The sequence below is a fragment of the Rattus norvegicus genome, chromosome X (assembly GCF_021556685.1).
Source record: "Rattus norvegicus strain SHRSP/BbbUtx chromosome X, alternate assembly SHRSP_T2T, whole genome shotgun sequence".
NCBI classification, from domain to species: Eukaryota; Metazoa; Chordata; class Mammalia; order Rodentia; family Muridae; genus Rattus; species Rattus norvegicus.
Window position 1 is genome coordinate 108742919 of NC_141554.1, and position 17242 is coordinate 108760160.

The 17242-nt window shown below is 39.6% G+C and overlaps 1 protein-coding gene and 1 long non-coding RNA gene across 8 annotated transcripts in view; one reads left to right on the plus strand and one right to left on the minus strand.

Moving 5' to 3' along the window:
- Positions 1 to 171: 171 nt before the first annotated feature.
- Positions 172 to 11147, minus strand: Morf4l2 (mortality factor 4 like 2). 7 transcript variants are annotated; one of them, NM_001007714.2, is made up of 4 exons: positions 11078 to 11147; positions 7157 to 7246; positions 2683 to 2783; positions 172 to 1610 (listed from the first exon to the last, which is right to left on the minus strand). In NM_001007714.2, the coding sequence occupies exon 4, from the start codon at positions 1584 to 1586 to the stop codon at positions 720 to 722; it is 867 nt and encodes a 288-aa protein (NP_001007715.1). In that variant the 5' UTR covers positions 1587 to 1610; positions 2683 to 2783; positions 7157 to 7246; positions 11078 to 11147; the 3' UTR covers positions 172 to 719. The 7 variants fall into 7 exon arrangements, with proteins under 7 accessions (NP_001007715.1, NP_001421069.1, NP_001421071.1 ...); NM_001434140.1 differs by lacking the exon at positions 11078 to 11147 and adding an exon at positions 10237 to 10354; NM_001434142.1 differs by lacking the exon at positions 11078 to 11147 and adding an exon at positions 8739 to 8831.
- Positions 9150 to 17242, plus strand: part of LOC102555540 (uncharacterized) — a 50042-nt gene continuing 41949 nt past the window's right edge. Inside the window, exons 1-3 of the long non-coding RNA XR_015646666.1 lie at positions 9150 to 9306; positions 11985 to 12207; positions 14893 to 14977. This is a non-coding gene — a long non-coding RNA (uncharacterized LOC102555540). The remainder of the gene's footprint in view (positions 9307 to 11984; positions 12208 to 14892; positions 14978 to 17242) is intronic.

A 17242-nucleotide genomic window follows, 5' to 3' on the forward strand; every position in this document is an offset into this window, starting at 1 on the left:
ACCTTGTATTTGCCAGTCTCAGGAACATAAAAAGAACACCACACTTTTTTTTTCTTTGCTTTGAAATTTAGAAACAAGTTTTATTTAAGATCTGAAATACAATTCCTAAAATATCAACTTTTCAGAAAACTGTGGCTACACAATAATGCATTGCCTCTATCATGTTAGAACGTGCATTAGACTCAAATACAAAAACCAGGAAACAAATCACCATCCTTCAACAATTTGAGCAAAGATAGAATGAATGCCTAAGGAACAACAAAGATGGACTTGCAGAGGATGGGCTGTTTACAGACGTCAAGCACCATAAAAAAAAAAAAAAGAAGCACAAATGCGTGGGTTTCCAGGTATATACAGTAAGTTGAACCTTTGGCACTAGGAACCAGGGCATCTCATCACGTAGCATTAACACATATTAGAAAACTGTGTAGTGTCAAAGGGATAGAACCACCAGCATTCAAGCAATGTTGTCAACTAGGCAATAAAATGGTCTACTGAACTTCTTCTTTGTCTAATTACTGCATACACTGGTAGCAACTTTGAAATGAGGAAAGGAGCTGGGCACTCCTTTTATTTTCTGTCTACAACAGAACAGGAAACAAACTGAAACATAAGCCCTGTTTTACATCGACAGTTTTAAAGAACATCAATTATACAATGAGAGGGACTAAACAGAAGTGTTTACAGATACCAGACAATAGTGAGCGGTCAGTAGACCTTCACAGGGCTTTGCGATGATAGTCAGCAGAAGCCACTTTGTAATCACTGGCAGTAAACAGAGAGGCAGAATTCTTTGCCAGATACTTAAGGAAATCATGCAGATAGCCCAGCAACAGTGCCAGGCTTTTCTCATCAAGGGGCGTATAGGCCAACATTGCCCCAATTCTCACAAATAATCTCAGCAGGTGTGGCGCCCCATAGATCTGCGACATTGGCGCATCAGGGTGAGCCAGCAGAATCTCAGCATACTGAGGCCTCTCAAACTTGTACAGCAGCTGAGTGCCCAGCATCACATTGAAATACTCTTTTATCCCTCCCACAACCTCATTAACGGCATACTCCTTATTATCAACATTTCCCTGTGACTTCTTGCAATTGGCATACTCCTCAAGAATGGCATCTACATTCTTCTTAGCAGGGAGCTGGAACAGCTGCTTCTGCCTAGTAACCAAGTCCCAATCTTCCACCAGCCATGGTTTTAATTCTTCAGGGATCTTCACCTTCACCTCCATCCTACTCTTGAATGCTTCCTCGCTCTCCACAGTGGGGTCAGCCCGTGCCCTTTTCTTCCGAGGAGGCTGGGGGACTTCACTGGTACTGCCACCGTCTCCGTTGCCAGGAGTCTTCTGCTTGTTCTTCCTTGTCTTCCGCACAGAACCAGAAGGGGGGTTCTCAGCAGAGCGACCTCCCCATCTTCCTGGGAGGGCTGGATCAAGATTCTTCGGCTGCGAACCAGCTGACTTCTTTCCTGAGGCAGCTCCTCTCATCTTACTTCTCTGCATATTGCTGCGAGTGGGTTTCTTAAAGTTGTCTTCTTCAGCAGATTGTTGTCCACGAGTTTGAGAAGCCTGCTTTCTGGAACTCATTCAACCCTGTTTTTATTCCAACCACTGTAATACATAAAGTATTGTATTTGGTTGTTTACTATGGTGATTTTATGACCCATCAGACCACAACATATGCTAAAGTCTGTTGGAATATAGATTTCAGGTCCTATTTCAGAGGACCATTTATAAATGCTTTTCTGTTTTCTATCTCAAAATTCTATCCTAATGCCCACAACTCTTGCCTCACCTAATAATTCAATAAACACGCCCACAAATATATCTCTTGATGCTATTTAAAAGATAGGGATTTAATTTTAGAGAAATTTTAGAGATAGAAGGAAGCAGAGTTGAAATGCAAGACTTTGGAACAAGAATAAGAATTTGAAAGGAATAAGGAAGTTGGAGGTGAATTAACAGAAAAGGTTTGTGTATACAGGTCTAGGTAGGCCTTGAGTAGTTCGATGGCACAGAATTCACACAGAGGAATGCAATGATCAAAGGTTAGAGTCAAAATGGGCTCTGCACGACTGAGCCTGGGTAGTTTTAGTAAAGCACAGATTTTTTTTTAAGGATTTGTCTGACACTGTCAGAAAACAAGATTAGTCCACTGATAGTTACATGCATAAAAGATCTCTTTTAGTAACTTTAGAAGAGATGAGAAACTGAGAAAGGAGTTACTGACAACTTTCAGGCTTTAAGGATGGATGACCATCACCATCAAATGAGATGGTATTTATATAAACTGCTTAGAGGAGAAAGGTGATTAGTTTTGGACTTTTTATTATCTTCAGTGTGCACTCAAAGAGAGAATGTTCAAACTCAGAGTAAAGAAATGGAGATTTCTTATCGTGTAGCTTATAGCACACACTATGAACCAGTGAACCTCTTCACTGAAGAAAAAACAGGCAGAATTTCAGACATAGAATTCCAGAAAATGTAAAGAACAAAAAAGTATTTGAGGAGTTAGCAAGAGACCACAGATTAAATGGTGAGCCCTCCATCGGAGAGTAAGAAGATATGTGACTTTGGAAGATAAAGAGGTTGAGTTTCAAGAGAAACAATATTCAGTGAAAATGAATTAAAAAACAAGCCTCCTGCTTCGATGGCTGACTCATTCGACAACCCCTTGACTTACACAATGTTCCTTCTCTCCCTTCCAAGGATTCCTAGTAATCTCCCAGATGGAATCTTACAGATCTCCTAGGATGGTCTGGAAAGATGAAGTGGGAATACAACCTAGAAAGGAAAGTAGGGATATGCAATGAAGATGAACTTTTACAAAATCATGTAAGAAAAAGTTACAAATGTGCCTTACATATAGGAAGGAAAATAGTGTGTGATCTGCAAAATGGAACTGAAGACATGTATATTCAAGCACAAGAAACTATTCCTAGTTGCTATAGGCTACTATAAGAATGTCATGTTACTGAACAGCTAGCATAGTACCGCACATGACCATTTCTACATGTGAATGAGGGCGGTTCACTAAAGTAGCACGAGCAATGAGGAACTGCAGACATTTACAGCTTCAGCAGGGAAAGGGTGATACAAATTACACATGCACACTACAGAATACCCAAGTGACTTAAGCAGAGGCCTATCTACATACTGACACTGAAAACTGTTTAATGTCCTTAGGTAAATGGGTTAGTAGCACAGCTCTTATTAACAGTGTGATTCCATTTGTCTTAAATGAGTGTGCAAATGTGTAAAACATGAGTCTGTTACATATTCAGGGTACCCCCTTCCCCGAGTAAAGGATGGCATTCCAGCTTTAATTTACCAAGGACCACCTCAAAAAACAAAATCCATGTGTGAATGGGGAGTGGGTTTCTGTTTACAGTGCTCTGGAGGACCATAACCCATTTTTCTTAAGAGATCAACACCTACTAAAATAAGCAGGTGTTTTGGAGGCTGCTGAGGTCTGGGGATGTAAGCCAGTAGTAGAGCATTTGCCTTGGTCATCAGTACTTCCTTACCAAGGAACTTATTAGCACATAGTGTGGTCCTAAAATTTTGAATCCACTTTGTGGGTCCTTCCTTCCAATCCCCCACTACTAAACATTGTTCAGTTCAGTTAGCATACCTACTCTACTCCAGACTTCCTCTCCCTCACTTAAATACAATAAAAGTCCTACCACAGGGCTTGTGTTATAACCTTGGATCTTCTGCAGAAGCACAGAGACTAGTAGAAAATTTTTCTAATCAATCTCTAAAGTTAGCTCAAGAATAATCCAGAAAAGTATCATTTTTTAGGTTTGTGAGGTAAGCACGTATTATTAAATCTTAGCTCTCACTTTAAAAAAAAATCATTGAAAGAAAACTATGTTCCCATAGTTATGTTAAGGTTATGAAATACACCTTTTAGGCCATGACATTTGTTTCACTCCTGGCTGATTTATTTAGCGGAGCAAGGTATAAACACATTTAAGGCTTTTACCCTGGTGCTAAATTGCTTACCCTTCAAAAACTCTAACTTAAAATGAGCAATCACACCACAGCACACCCTTTGGTAAGCATCAGCAAGCTAACCTTCATTCTTTTCTGCTCTACCACTGAGTTACATTGCCAACCTTCAATAGCTTTAAAAGACACTTATTGTTGTCCAATTTGCACCTGTGTTAACAGAAATCTACCCCCCCATTTGTATATGCCTTTGTCCTTTTGAGTTGGCTCTTGGTAAATTTATCATTTTCTAGGATCTCTTCAAATTATTTTTGACCAATGCTTTCCCTTGGAGGGCTCTTTAGTGTCTGATGTTAAAGGTTTTTAATGCTCCCAGCTCCACTGTTGTAGACAGTGTTCCAAATGTCATTATTACAAAAAGAACCAATACTAGACATCAATGCATAACTATATTAAGACCACTAGGTAAGTTATCTCTGAAGGATATATTCCAAGAGGAATTAAAGGTAGTTGCCTACATAGAAGCTTTTGTGATGTAGCCCAATTTATCTCAGAACTGTTTTAATATGTATTCCTAGCCAAAACCATGTTAAGTTCATTCTTCCATCTTCAACCACACTAAAGATAAGCAAGCATTTTACTAATTCAACTATACCTCAATCTTCAAACACCCCTTTCACCACAAAAAAAACAAACAAAAACCAAAAAACAAAAACCAAAAAACCCCAACTCACTTGCTAATCTAACTTGTAGTGGGGCATCTTTATTTGAATATGTATGATTTCAAACCACTTTTTATACAATCACTGGTTAGATCTTTTGTTCTTCCATGGGTATTTTTATTTCCTTTTCTATTAGGGTGCTTCCTGTTTCACACTGATCCATAACAAACACCATGGTTTTTTTTCTGTTGTTGTAAGACTTGAAGTGTGCGCTCTTAGTGTCTTATGGACTGGGTACACTTAAACACTTCAGTGTTACAAAGCTGGCAGGCTTCTTTGTAACCCTTGGCTTCGTTTTACTCAGGAAAAACGCTAAACAAATGCTATAGAAATGAATTCCTATACTATCTTTTAGTATGGTTTTAGTTTCCCCCAAATTTATAGCAATCTTTTATCAATGTTCAATACTAATGAGTTTATCCTTTTCTCAATGAGAAATGCTATTTTATAAATATATATGCCTTAGAAATTTATGTTCTTTTTAAATTGCTCTCTTTCTGAGCCCAGTTTGGCCTGGAATTGACCTTAACCCTCCTGCTTTCCTACCACTGGAATTATAGGCATGAGCCACCACACCCATTTCTGGGCCCTTCTGATGATTCTGGTTGTTCTTGCAACAATATCATAATGGTTCCATTATATGATTTAAAGATATTAATGTTGCTCTAGAAAACTTGTCAATGCATATAAAAGGTGGGCAACATAGCATTATTTTAGTGGGAAAATACTGGTGATTTGATGAAATATGATATACTCATAATATGGATTATCTTAGCTAAAGGAATGTCACTGTGAAAGAAATATCACAAAAGTTAGAGATCTATGAAGGAACAAAGACATTCAAAGACCATTTGTTAAATAAACATAGCTAGTTGTATATTGACACCATAGTTTATACAAAGAAAATCATTAAACATAAAAATCTGTACACATTTTAGGCAAGGTTTTAATTAGGTCATCTAGAAGAGAAAATGATGAAAACTGTCGACCGACTGCAGAGAGAACAAGGGGAAAAGAGAAAAAACAAACTTGAGCCACACATCTGATTCATGACTTTGTGATGTGGTCATTCATGGATTTTACATACTTTCATTTTTTACTTCAGTACCACAGTACACTGTGCGCTTTACAGGCATACTACTCAGAGTCCCAAAGGTCCAAGGCAAGGACCTTCTCCTTTTTGAGGCTTTCCCATTTCAGATCTCTCTGGCCCTTGCTTTGCCAGTTCTATGGATCTACTATGCTTCTCTATCAGGAAACTGCCTTCTGCTCAAACACTGCCTTCCAAAGGAGAGAAATTAAGGCCATTATAGAATTCCTTTTAAAATGTAGCTATGAAGAGACTGAGACACACCCCTTCCTTTCATAGCTTCAGGAATCCAGACTCCAAATGTACATTTGTGAGTATGTGGCATAAACACGTGTATTTAATGATTCCAACAATTTGTTGGTGTAAACCTTTTAGTTAAAGGTGATGGGGGCCACATTAATTACATCATGTTTTCATCTCTTAAGTCTCTGGCTAAAATCAAGTATATATCAACTTTCTCATTTGGATAATGGAACATTCCCCAAGTCTAAAAATACTCAATTTTTTTTTTGAAAAAAGGATTTCATGTCCAAGGCTATATTCAAGCTTCCTATATAACTGAGGAAGACCTCGAGTTTCTGAATCCTCTGCCTCTATCCCCTAAATCCATAGATTGTAGCCACGTGCCACCATGCCTGCTTTGGGCAGTGCTGGGATCAAACCGGGACCTTCATGTCCGCTAGGGAAGCACTGTACCAACTGAGACCCATTCTCAACTCAACATACTGTTTTCACTCTGAACAAAAGAGGAAAATTACATAAAAAATGCTTAGCATGCTGGATATGGTAGCTAAAATTATAGTTCTTGGAAATTCCCTTGGAAGTAAATATCCTTAAACCTTTTTTAGGTTGATTGGAAAAGCCAGAAGTCTTAATTTCAGAATTCAGTTCTAGTAGTTAATGGCTGCTTCTGGAAAAATGAAAGAAACCAACAATATTAATTAAAAAAATAATTCCAAGAAAATTATATTCATTACTTTACAAAAATGTGCTTACATACATACATAAAATGTTTCATGAGTATTAAAGCCAAATTAAGTATTACTATAGAAAATACTTAAATACTTTTATGAGGACATTTTGGAACAAAGGAAGTTTTTTTTGCTCATGATTACACAGAAAGTGGCAGAGCCAGTAATCAAATCCATCAAGTCCATATTTGTTCTCAAGAAAAATAATGTAATATTTGAATCTGTGAAGCCTTCACATAGCACTAATTTTTAATGAAGAGACTAGGATTACACATGCCTATATTGTTTATTCTTCCCCTTTCAGAATATAGCATACTTTCTCAGATGGCAGCTTATTAATCTTCAAAATATTCCTACACATCTAAAAATGTTATGTGATGTAGCTGGTTTGTGAAACGAGGCCAGAAGGAAGGCACTTACCCTGTATTCTGCAACCAGGAATGGTTCTGCAACCAGGGTCAGATCTCCTGATCCTTACTGTATAGCAAACTTAGCTTTTCTGATGATGACCTAGAAGGTCAAACAAAGAGATGGAAAAGGACAAAAAAAATATGAGATGGTGATTTTCTTTTCCATCAGTAAATACAATTTTATCTCACACAAAGAGCATCAAAGCTAATAATGTACAAATTTTATTTTCTTGTGGTTTTATTTTCAAATAAATGTACTTTATTGCATGTTTATCAATTTTAGAAAAAAAATAACTAATTTCTATTAAGGATAATGTGAAATAAAAAAATTGTAAAAGAAGAGCAGTACAAGCGGATGCGAATCCATCATCCAGCTCCAACAATTACCAACTGAAGGCCATCTTGTTTCATCTGTAACCCCACCCACTGCTCCCCCCCACACGTTTTTTTAAGCTATCGAAAAAAATGACTTCAGAATTCAGAAAAATTTCAAATATATACCATGGGAAAAAGACAAATACAAGAAACCCCATCTGCCCACCCCTCAGTTTAAACAATTATTAATCTAGGGTCCCAATTATACCCCTCCCATCTCTCTCTCTACCGCTGAAATTATTCTGAAGCAAATCCTAGTCATCCACGTATTTTGAAGCCATTTTGACATTATTTAATCCCTAAGCATTTATATTTATTTCCACAAAATAGAGCAATCTAAAAACACAACCACATCGTCACCATAAGCTTCTAAAAAATAATCTGGCACTGATTTCATTGAAGAATATTAATCCTGCATTTAAAAATTCCCGATGCGTCTTAAAGAAAATTTTACAATTGGTTTGCTCGAATTAGGATTCAAACAAGGCCTACTCCTCGCATGTGCTTCATAAGTAGCTCGTTTTCGTTCGCGTCCCCCTACCTTTCTCTTTTTGACTTAATGTGGGAAAATTCCGACCCCCAGCCATTCTGAGGTAATTCTGGGCTATCAAATTATTTTATTGGTAAGGCTTAATAAATGCCTATCGTCATAATTTCTTCGAAGAAAGAGGATGATGTACAGAAAAAGATATGATATCAAGCAAATTTGCGTCATTTAAAATTTTTCTTCCTCAGAAATATCTATCTTTAGTAACAATTGTTCCTGTCTTTCGGAGACAGGCTTCACGTCGAATGCCTTACACGCACTATTTTACTAGGCACATCTGAATCCGCGACCGAGATAGCTACTATTATCACCATTTTACAAACATGGAAACCGAGACACAGAAAGGAGCCTTGCCCAAGTTGGGCGTTGGCGAGCAGGAATACGCATCCAGTTTTGCTTGAATGTGAAGGCACTAGTTAATCCTATCTACAAGTCAAGAAGGAAAGAGGAAATCATCGACCCTTCCTCCCCACCCCCACCCCGAAACCTGAAACGAGAATCCAGTTCTTTCCAGCAGCCGACGTGTGACCACCGCTGCTCCTCCAACCGCCATAGTAAAGCCAGGTTTCTCTGGCAACTGATATCCATAGGCAGACACGTCACCCTGGAGGCGGGCTTAGCCCTTCAGCCAATCCTAGCCATCTTGTCTAAGTTTTAGAATGTTCCATACCCAAATGATTGGACCACCGCCCCCACGTCAGCAGTGACACTCCGCCGCAGTAAAGGCGGGTGCTAGCAACCTGCTTCTTCATGGTTAGGGCCCAAATCAAACCAATGAGCGTCCTTCTTCAGTGCGGGCTCCGACCAATGACGGTCGCCCTTTTAGGTTCTTAGCCCGCCCTCCAAGTGCGCTACAGCCGTTGGGTCAGAAGTCTATAGGGCAGCGTGTTCACGTGGCCCGTTTTCACGACCCAGAGTTCCCCTGGCCGTGGGTTTTTTTTTTTTCCCCCACCTTCTTTCCCTCGCGCTCTCCTTCTCTCCTGCAGGGAGGCATTATGGGTTTGTGGGTCCGTTCCCCCTCCCCCGCCCCCGCACCACAGGGAAAGGAAGTGCCGACGTGGCCTGCGGAAATAGGATAGGCGGAAATGAGCTAAGGTTCCCGGGAGTGGGAAGAGCGAGGTCAAACCAGCGCCACGCCCCCGAGCCTGTTGCGCAACCCTCAGAACGGGAGAAAAAAAAAAAACCCAACCAAACCAAAAGGAAAAATGAAGGTTTTGAGGTGTATGCGTGTGAGGGTGGTGAGTGCCATCGGGCGGATGCCCGGATGCCTTGAGAACTGGGGTGTATGCGCGCGGGCACGCTCGCGTGGCTGTGGAGTGTGGGTGTGGGCGAACAGCCGCCCTCGTGGCGCCGGGGATGATGGGTGTGCGCAGGCGTGCAAGCTCTCGCGGTGGCGGGAGGGGCCCTGAGAGTGTGTGTAGGTGAGGTCCCTCATTTTGGTGCATTTCTGCCTTTTGATGTTTGCAAACTGCATTAATAAATAAGACCCAAGAAAGTACTAGTACAGAGGTAAAGGCCTTTTGTTAGAAAAGCCTGCTGATTTAATTTAATCCCCCCTTTTTATCTTTCTTTGCTCGCTCTTTCTTTTTTATTTTATTTTATTTTATTTTCTTTATTTATGAGGCCTGTTCTAGCTACGTAGGCTTGGCAGGCCTGGAACACAAGAGACCCACCTGTCTCTTCACGGCCTCCCGTGCGCTGGCATTGAAAGCATCGGCCACCCCACCCAGTCTGATTTAATTTTAGACCCTAAAGATGCTTATTATTCCCACAATTTAGTCCAACAAAATAAACTTCTTCCATGGTGAGCATTCAAAACTATATTAGTAACGTAAAAGGGCGTTTCTTTTAAGTTTCCAAGTGTACACCCCGCCCTCTCTGTCTCCAAGGCCTCACCTTTGCCCCTCACCAAGATTACTGAGAACCTCCCTTTTGCCCCCCACCAAGTTTATTGCTAAATTGGTAGAAATAATTCTAACGAAAACAAAGACAATTAAATTCCCCAGGGGTTGGGGATTTAGCTCAGTGGTAGAGCGCTTGCCTAGGAAGCGCAAGGCCCTGGGTTCGGTCCCCAGCTCCGGAAAAAAAAAAAAAAGAACCAAAAAAAAAAAAAATTCCCCAGTGATACAGACTATGCCAATTTCCCGTGGATGCTAAGCCTCACCTACCTTTTGTCCTAATCTCCAAGCGTAGCGATCCAATATACATTCGGTCAGTTTTCCAGAAAGTTCATTGGATGAGCATTATACCTCTTGAATCTGCCACTAGATGTCACCAAATCCCAGCAAAGGATTTACTGCTGGGTTCCCAGGGATTGTGAGATTTAATTTTTTGCTCCACCCACTTCTTACAGGATCCGTAATCTCTGGATGACTCATATATATATATATATATATATATATATATATATATATATATATATAAAATTCTTAAGAATAAAATCAAGTTCTGTGAAGTAATAATACTAGGCAAGGAATTACATATCTGAATATTTTGGTTAATTTCCTTAAAGAGAAAAAGTCATCTGTTCTTCTTGCATTTCTTTCTCCCTTGCCTTTTGATTTTACTCAGGATTGATACATGGGCCTAAATTCTGATGCTAAAACCCTTTGTGAGCTGTATGAGCACTTGAGCAGAAGGAGGGCCCTAGATTAAAGGCCGCATAGATTATATATTGAGACCCTGTCTCTGCATAAATAAATCCATGAAAGAATATTCTTTTTGCTTTTTGCCCGCTTTTCAGTACTTAACAATTCCTCTAGTCAGTCTGTAAAGGTAACTCGGAGGTAAAGTTAGACCTCAGCATTGCGGATTATCTTCCTCTTCAAACTTATCAGGTATGGGTGTTTACACCCCAATTTTATGTGATGGTTCTGTGCCCTCCTAAGCAAGTAGGTAGAAGCTTAGTATACCAAAAATTCTATTTTATCATGGCGAGAGTCATCACACAACACTCTTGGTTCTTAACTACAGTTTTCCCAAGGGAGCTCACGTTTGTGACGCCCTTACCTGAAGATCAGGCCTAGTCTCCGATGCAGGAGCCCGAGGAGACTCTCTGGCTGCAGGGCAGCTCAAGGTGTGTCTCCAGGTGTGCAGCAAAAGACCGATGCGCTCGATCTTCCTGCTTATATACTCGCTGTGTAGCGGGCGTCATGGGATTCTTGTCCTGTGTCTGGTTATCTTAGTGACTGATGTCATTGGGGGCTGGTTATCAGGTACAGCCTTGGGTGTCCTGGACCTCCTCCTGACTAAGCTGTTTTTGTAAGACAAAGGGCATTTCTTTTTACTATTCTCATTACATTCCGAAAAACTCGGTTGTGTTTTTAGAGTCAGATAGGAAATAGTAAAACATTTCACTTAGGTTTCAGAGCGCATAATAACATAGCCCTGAGGTGTGTGTGGTTTTTTTTAATTTATGTACCTGTGTGGCCTGTGCATTTTGGGGCTAAAGTTCACCTTTCTTTACGTCTTTTCCTCTATTGCTGTTCGCCTTATTTTTTTACAGAAGGGTCTGAGTAAACTCGGAGTTACTCTATGTGCTATTCTGGCTTGTCACTGAACTCCCAGGATCTGCCTGTCTCTACCAACAGCCCCCCTTAAAACACTGGGGTTATAGATCAGTGCCCTGTGTTCAGCTTTTATATATATGCTGGGGAACTGAACTTAGGCCCTCCTGTTTGAGCAGCAGACATTTACCCCTCCCCGGACATCTCCCCAGTCAGACCATCGATTTTTTTTTTAATATTTTCTATATTTCAGATGTATTAAATTCCTTCCCATAGGTATTTCTTTTTCTTAACAGAATTGTACTACATTATAATCAGCCAAAAATAGGTTTCAGGCACTAATTATATGTATTTATCCACCCGAGGGTGAAGGTTTTTTAAAAGATTTTAATTTTACTGTTTTTAATTAGGTATTTCTACACATGTGTATGTGTTCAGAAGTCAGAGGCACTGGATCCTCCGGAGCTGGGATTACTGGCTGTTCTGAGACACCTGACATGGATGCTGGGAACCTAACTCGGGTCTTCTGGTAGAGCAGCAAGTGGTCTTAATGGCTGAGCCACGTCTTCAGCTGCAAAGGGGAAAGGTTTTTTAGAGCGGTTCTCCAAAAATCAGAAGCATCAGTAAAACTCGGTAAGTTATCAGAATATTAGATTCATAGGCCCTGCTTTATGTCTCACAAATCAAAGGTTTTCTGGATGGAGCTTGGCCATCCACTACAAATTGTTCTAGTAAATCCAATGCACTCTAAAATTGGAGAACCACTGCTTTGGAGGGCTACAATTCAACACTCGTTTTTGGACACCACTAGAGGGTGCCATAGAACGTGTAGCAAAATATTTTGCGATATACCCTGCATTGTATCTGTCTTGTTTTGCTGATTAAGAAATTGCACATTAAGTGTCACCATTAGTATTCCTCTTTCAGAGTCTGAAACTATACGTTATATATTGTTTCCCACTTTGACTACTGTTGACTGAACCATTAAAAACACCATTAGGAAAGCAAATCAAATATGGAAAAATAGCTTGATGCTTTTCATATGTTGTCTCTTCTCCATTCTGTAATAGGGCATCACACAAAAGCTCAGGAGTAGTCTCTTTATTTCTTATCTCTCAGTGCTCTTTCTATTCTGTAGTTACCATTTTTTGGTGCATGTCATATGTTTTATGTATGATAAACACAGTTTTGAAAACTCATTTATGAGTTACTCTATTGCTTTATACACTCTAGTCCCACTAATAACTTATAGCTTATATATAGCTTATATACACTAAGTTATAGCTTATAACTTAGGTGACTGCATCATTTTATAGTGGTGACAGCGAGTTCTTACTAGAATAACTTACCAGTTATTTTCATTCATATGTAATTTACAAGTAATAAATGAATACTTTTACTGAATTACTAGATCATTCATGGCATTTGGGATTCTAGTATTGAGCTTTCAAGTTCTCTGGTTTACATCCTATTTAAGTGATTTTTCTTATTTTTTTATTTGTGAGATATTGATGCTTTTGATCCAAGAGGAAATGTGGAAAAGTTTCTCTGTTCTATTTTGACCAGTTTTCAACCTGACACCAGACATGTACTCTTCAGGCTCCCTCCTCTAAGCCATTCCAGTGGCAGGATTTTGGCTCATTGAGCACTGTTAGTACCAATTCAAGGAATTCAACCTTGAGTGAGGCTGACCAAGTACTATGACACACCACATTGTGGTGCTGTGTAGAATAACTATGTGCTTGAAAACAGAAGTGTTTCAGATTTCAAAGTTAAAATTTAAATTATTTCTTAAAACAAGTTCTCCTAAATTTTCTAAACTTTAGTGTCACCACCTATTACATGGAAACAAACATTTCATGTTCTTATCAGCCACCCTGTATAATACAGTATCCAGCTAACATATATGGCTATTTAAGTTAAAATTCATTAGGATAAAAAAATCGGTGCAGTTGGTTGTTCTGCCTATATAATGTTACTAAACTGTTGTCTAAATTTAGATATAGATCATTTTCACCATCACAGAATGCTCTGCTGGGCCACTCTGATTTAGATGAGAGAAGGTATGTAAAGGGCCTAGCATAGTGCATATCTCTTGACAGATGCTCCTAAAAGGTGGTTTGTTTTTTGTTTTTTGGTTTTTTTTTTTGTTTTTTTTTTTGTTTGTTTGTTTTTTTTTTGTCTCTGCTCTTCTCAAGATCAGAGCTGGGGTGCTTCATTTTATTGCTATGTTCAGGAGACAGAGGCAGGTTACCTGAGGTACTTTAAGAAGGGTATGTCTGGCACTGGAATCTACATTTTGACTGCTGGTGCTGCAATGTTCTAATAGATTTATCCTTGTGCTTTACTGAGTAGGATTGTAAGAACAAGAACGTGAATAATGGGAATTAGTGTTAGAGTCAGAGTGGTAAGGAAAAATGGCCTAGAAACAATGTTTCCTGTTTTCAAGATAGCACAAGACTCAGACTTTTCCATCTCTTATCTTAGCAAATCCTTGCAGAAGCCCAGAGAAGTTAAACAGTCACCTAAAGTTGCTCAAGCAGTGGATTGCAGAGCCAGGACAGACTTGTTCCTGACTTTGAAGGCCAGGCTTTTTCCTGTTATGCTGTGTTGCCCCATCAATGCGAATATCCCCCGCGTAACCTTAACTTATTAGTGGGATAAAGCCTCAAGTAGATTCCTGATTTACAGTCGGTTCTCAGAAAATAAGAAATATTCTTTAGAATTTACAGCTGCACTGTTGTCTTTACATGATTTCAACTGGAAAAGAAAGATAGCTTAATTTAGTTTGGTTCTAAGGCCTAAGGCCAGACAGAAACTATTTACGGTCTCAGCCTTCACAGAAAATTCAGTGGCTCCATGAGCCCTGTATTAATTTGCAAGGCCACCATTAGCTCATCCAATGCCTTTGTGGTAATCAGAGTCATAGGTCACCTAAGGGCAGACAAATTGCAGAGATGTGTGCACTCCAGTGGAACAGTGAGGAAAATTCCCCTTTCTTACCCCTGCTGATAACCTCACCAAGGCAGTTAGTTGAAAAAGACATTTTGGCCAGGAATTTTGCTCTTAGTTGAGCACTACTGTGCAGCATATAAGTTGCCTGTTGGTATACATGATTCTTATTTGTATTACCTTGGGAATAATAAAACCTTCCTTAGTCTGAAAGGTAGTGGTCAGTGTTGATCAATGTTTTGTTGTTTATACCCAGTGTCCTCCCATTTCTCATGGGTACTAAACAAAAGTGCTTTTTCCTAAGCTTTTTTTGTTATCCTATCACATGTGTATGCGTGTATAATTTTATTTATTTTACTTGTATAGGTGCTTCATCTACATGTACGTACGTCTATGTATCTTGTATGCGTCTGCAAGAGGCCAGAGGAGGACATCAGATTCCCTGAGACTGGTAATGTAGACAGATGTTAGTCAATATATAGGTGTTCCAGTCTCAGAGCAGAACCACACTTTCAAAATATCAAGTAGAAGCTGGACAGACGGCTCAGCAGTTAAGAAAGCTTGTTGCTCTTGCAGAAGACTAGGGTTCAGTTCCTAGCCCCTTTATTGTGGCTCATAAGCATCTGTAACTCCAGTTTTAGGGGACTTGACACCTTTTTGTGAACCCCTGTGGGCACCAGGCACACATGTGATGTACATACATATATGTAGGCAAAACACTCATGCACATATAAATACATAAGTCTTAAAAAAAGTTTTTTTTAAAGACTGGTTCTGATTATCTTATCTAATTTCTTAAAATGACTATTTAATATACAAGTTAAAAACTAATCCTAATATTTCAAGGCTAAACACAATGGCATTTCTATAATAAGGATATCTTTCTTTTGTTTATTCATACTGCCTCAGTCTATGGGAATTTCATAAAGCCAGTCCTACAAATTTCTCTGGATTTGTATAGCTTGTTAGCCTATGGCAGAAAAGGTTTGTCCTTTTAGTGGTATCTCTTTTCTGTAATTAAGCTACCACCTCATGGCTTCATTTGACATCAAAAAACTTATTTCAAATGACCAAGCTGAGAATTGAACCTTGTCAGTGATGACCTTAGATGACCTTCAGATTCCAGACTTGCACATGATCCCTTGTTTTTCTCCCTCTGAGTTAATAGTTTAGCTTGAATCGTGCCAAAATTCTCGTTTTGTCAGCAATACACTTTACTTAGAGGGATCATGTAAAGCCACCCACAGTATACATTAACTCAGAAAGATAAAGACGATTTTCGCCAGTCATTGTTGATGCCTGTGGTTCAAACTTTGCCTCAGGTAGTTGTATTGAATCATGTTTTCCCCAGCTAAGTCTCTTATGTTTGTAAGTTTATACCTATAGTGTTCAGTTTCCTAGAAGTGATAAAGTTATAGCTTTTGAAGCTATAATAGCTGCCATGTTTAAAAGGACAAGCCAGTAGTACTTGAAAGTACATTTCTAAGTTGTTTAATGGTAGATATAAGGTGGCTTGTACTATTTCCTTACTTTAGTTCTGAATATTCCCTTGATAAAATTATTCCTTAAAGAAGAAGAAATGATCAGTTATGGTTTAGACTATAAACATGGATTTAGAAGAGTACTTATTTAACCAAGACATTGAGTGAAATGTATATTCTTTAGTAGGGATGGACCATGTCAGATTTAGGGAGTGAGTCAAATTGAAAAAAAGAAACAAAACTCTTTTTACTGGAGATTGATAAGGTCCCCTCAAAGGATAGTCTCTTCTCCACCAGGCACCATGGGGAGCCTTGCTGTAATGAGCTCTCCCAATTATCAGGAATTTAGGAGCAGAGAGAGGTTGAAAAGCACAGAAAGAAACCAGCGAATTGGCTAAATTACTAGCCAGAGGCAGAAGAAACACAGGCAAATGGAAGCTAGGGGCAAGGAACTAAGAATGTACTGGAGCTTTTTAGCTTCCAGAAGGCAAAGCTCGTGTGGAAACAGGTCAGACTGTGGAATGTGTGACAGAGGGTGTCGTTACCTATTTGTAGATTTTTTTCCTACCTTGTTTACAGTTTTTAAGAGTAGGACAACCATCAGAAAGCAAAGGCTGTGTGTGAGCACATGTGTGTGAAAGTGCGAGCCTTTAAAGACAAAGTATCTTTCCACTCGACTTGGAAAGGTAGATTCTACAAACCACACACTGAAACAGTGGTTTTGATCTACTTGCAGCAGTGTGCTACCATATGGTGAATAAGTGTTTAAGGGTGTTTATACACTACAGCCAGAGAGCAGATAGGACTTAGGGTATGGGGACTTAGGAGGACATGTTCCTTCCAGACCATGAGGTTGAGATAAGATGGTTAGTAATTAAGGACAGAGAAGAGAGTAAGAACAGCTCCTAAAAGGTACAAAGCTGAGATCCACTCAGCTGCTTCCAGCCTAGGGTTGCGGCTGGGACATTAGGGAGATCCAGGAGGTACAGCCAGCTTTCAATAGAGCTGGTCTGTGAAACTTGGCTGAGAGGACAGAGGAAAATTGATGTTTGCTCCAGAGTGGGGCTGTCAGCTGTGCTTACCAACTCATCAGGCTCCCAGCTGTAAACAAAAGTCCTGGCCCTTCATGGCACTGCAGAGCAGTCCAGGCTGGTGTAAGTCTCTGAGGACAGCTAGACCATTTTCTCATCCTGGCTGACAACCAGGAGACAGAAGAAACAATAGAAGGTAGAGTG

Excerpts from the sequence above, each read along its gene's own strand:
- Morf4l2 (NM_001007714.2), bottom strand. The coding sequence starts at position 1,586 with ATGAGTTCCAGAAAGCAGGCTTCTCAAACTCGTGGACAACAATCTGCT.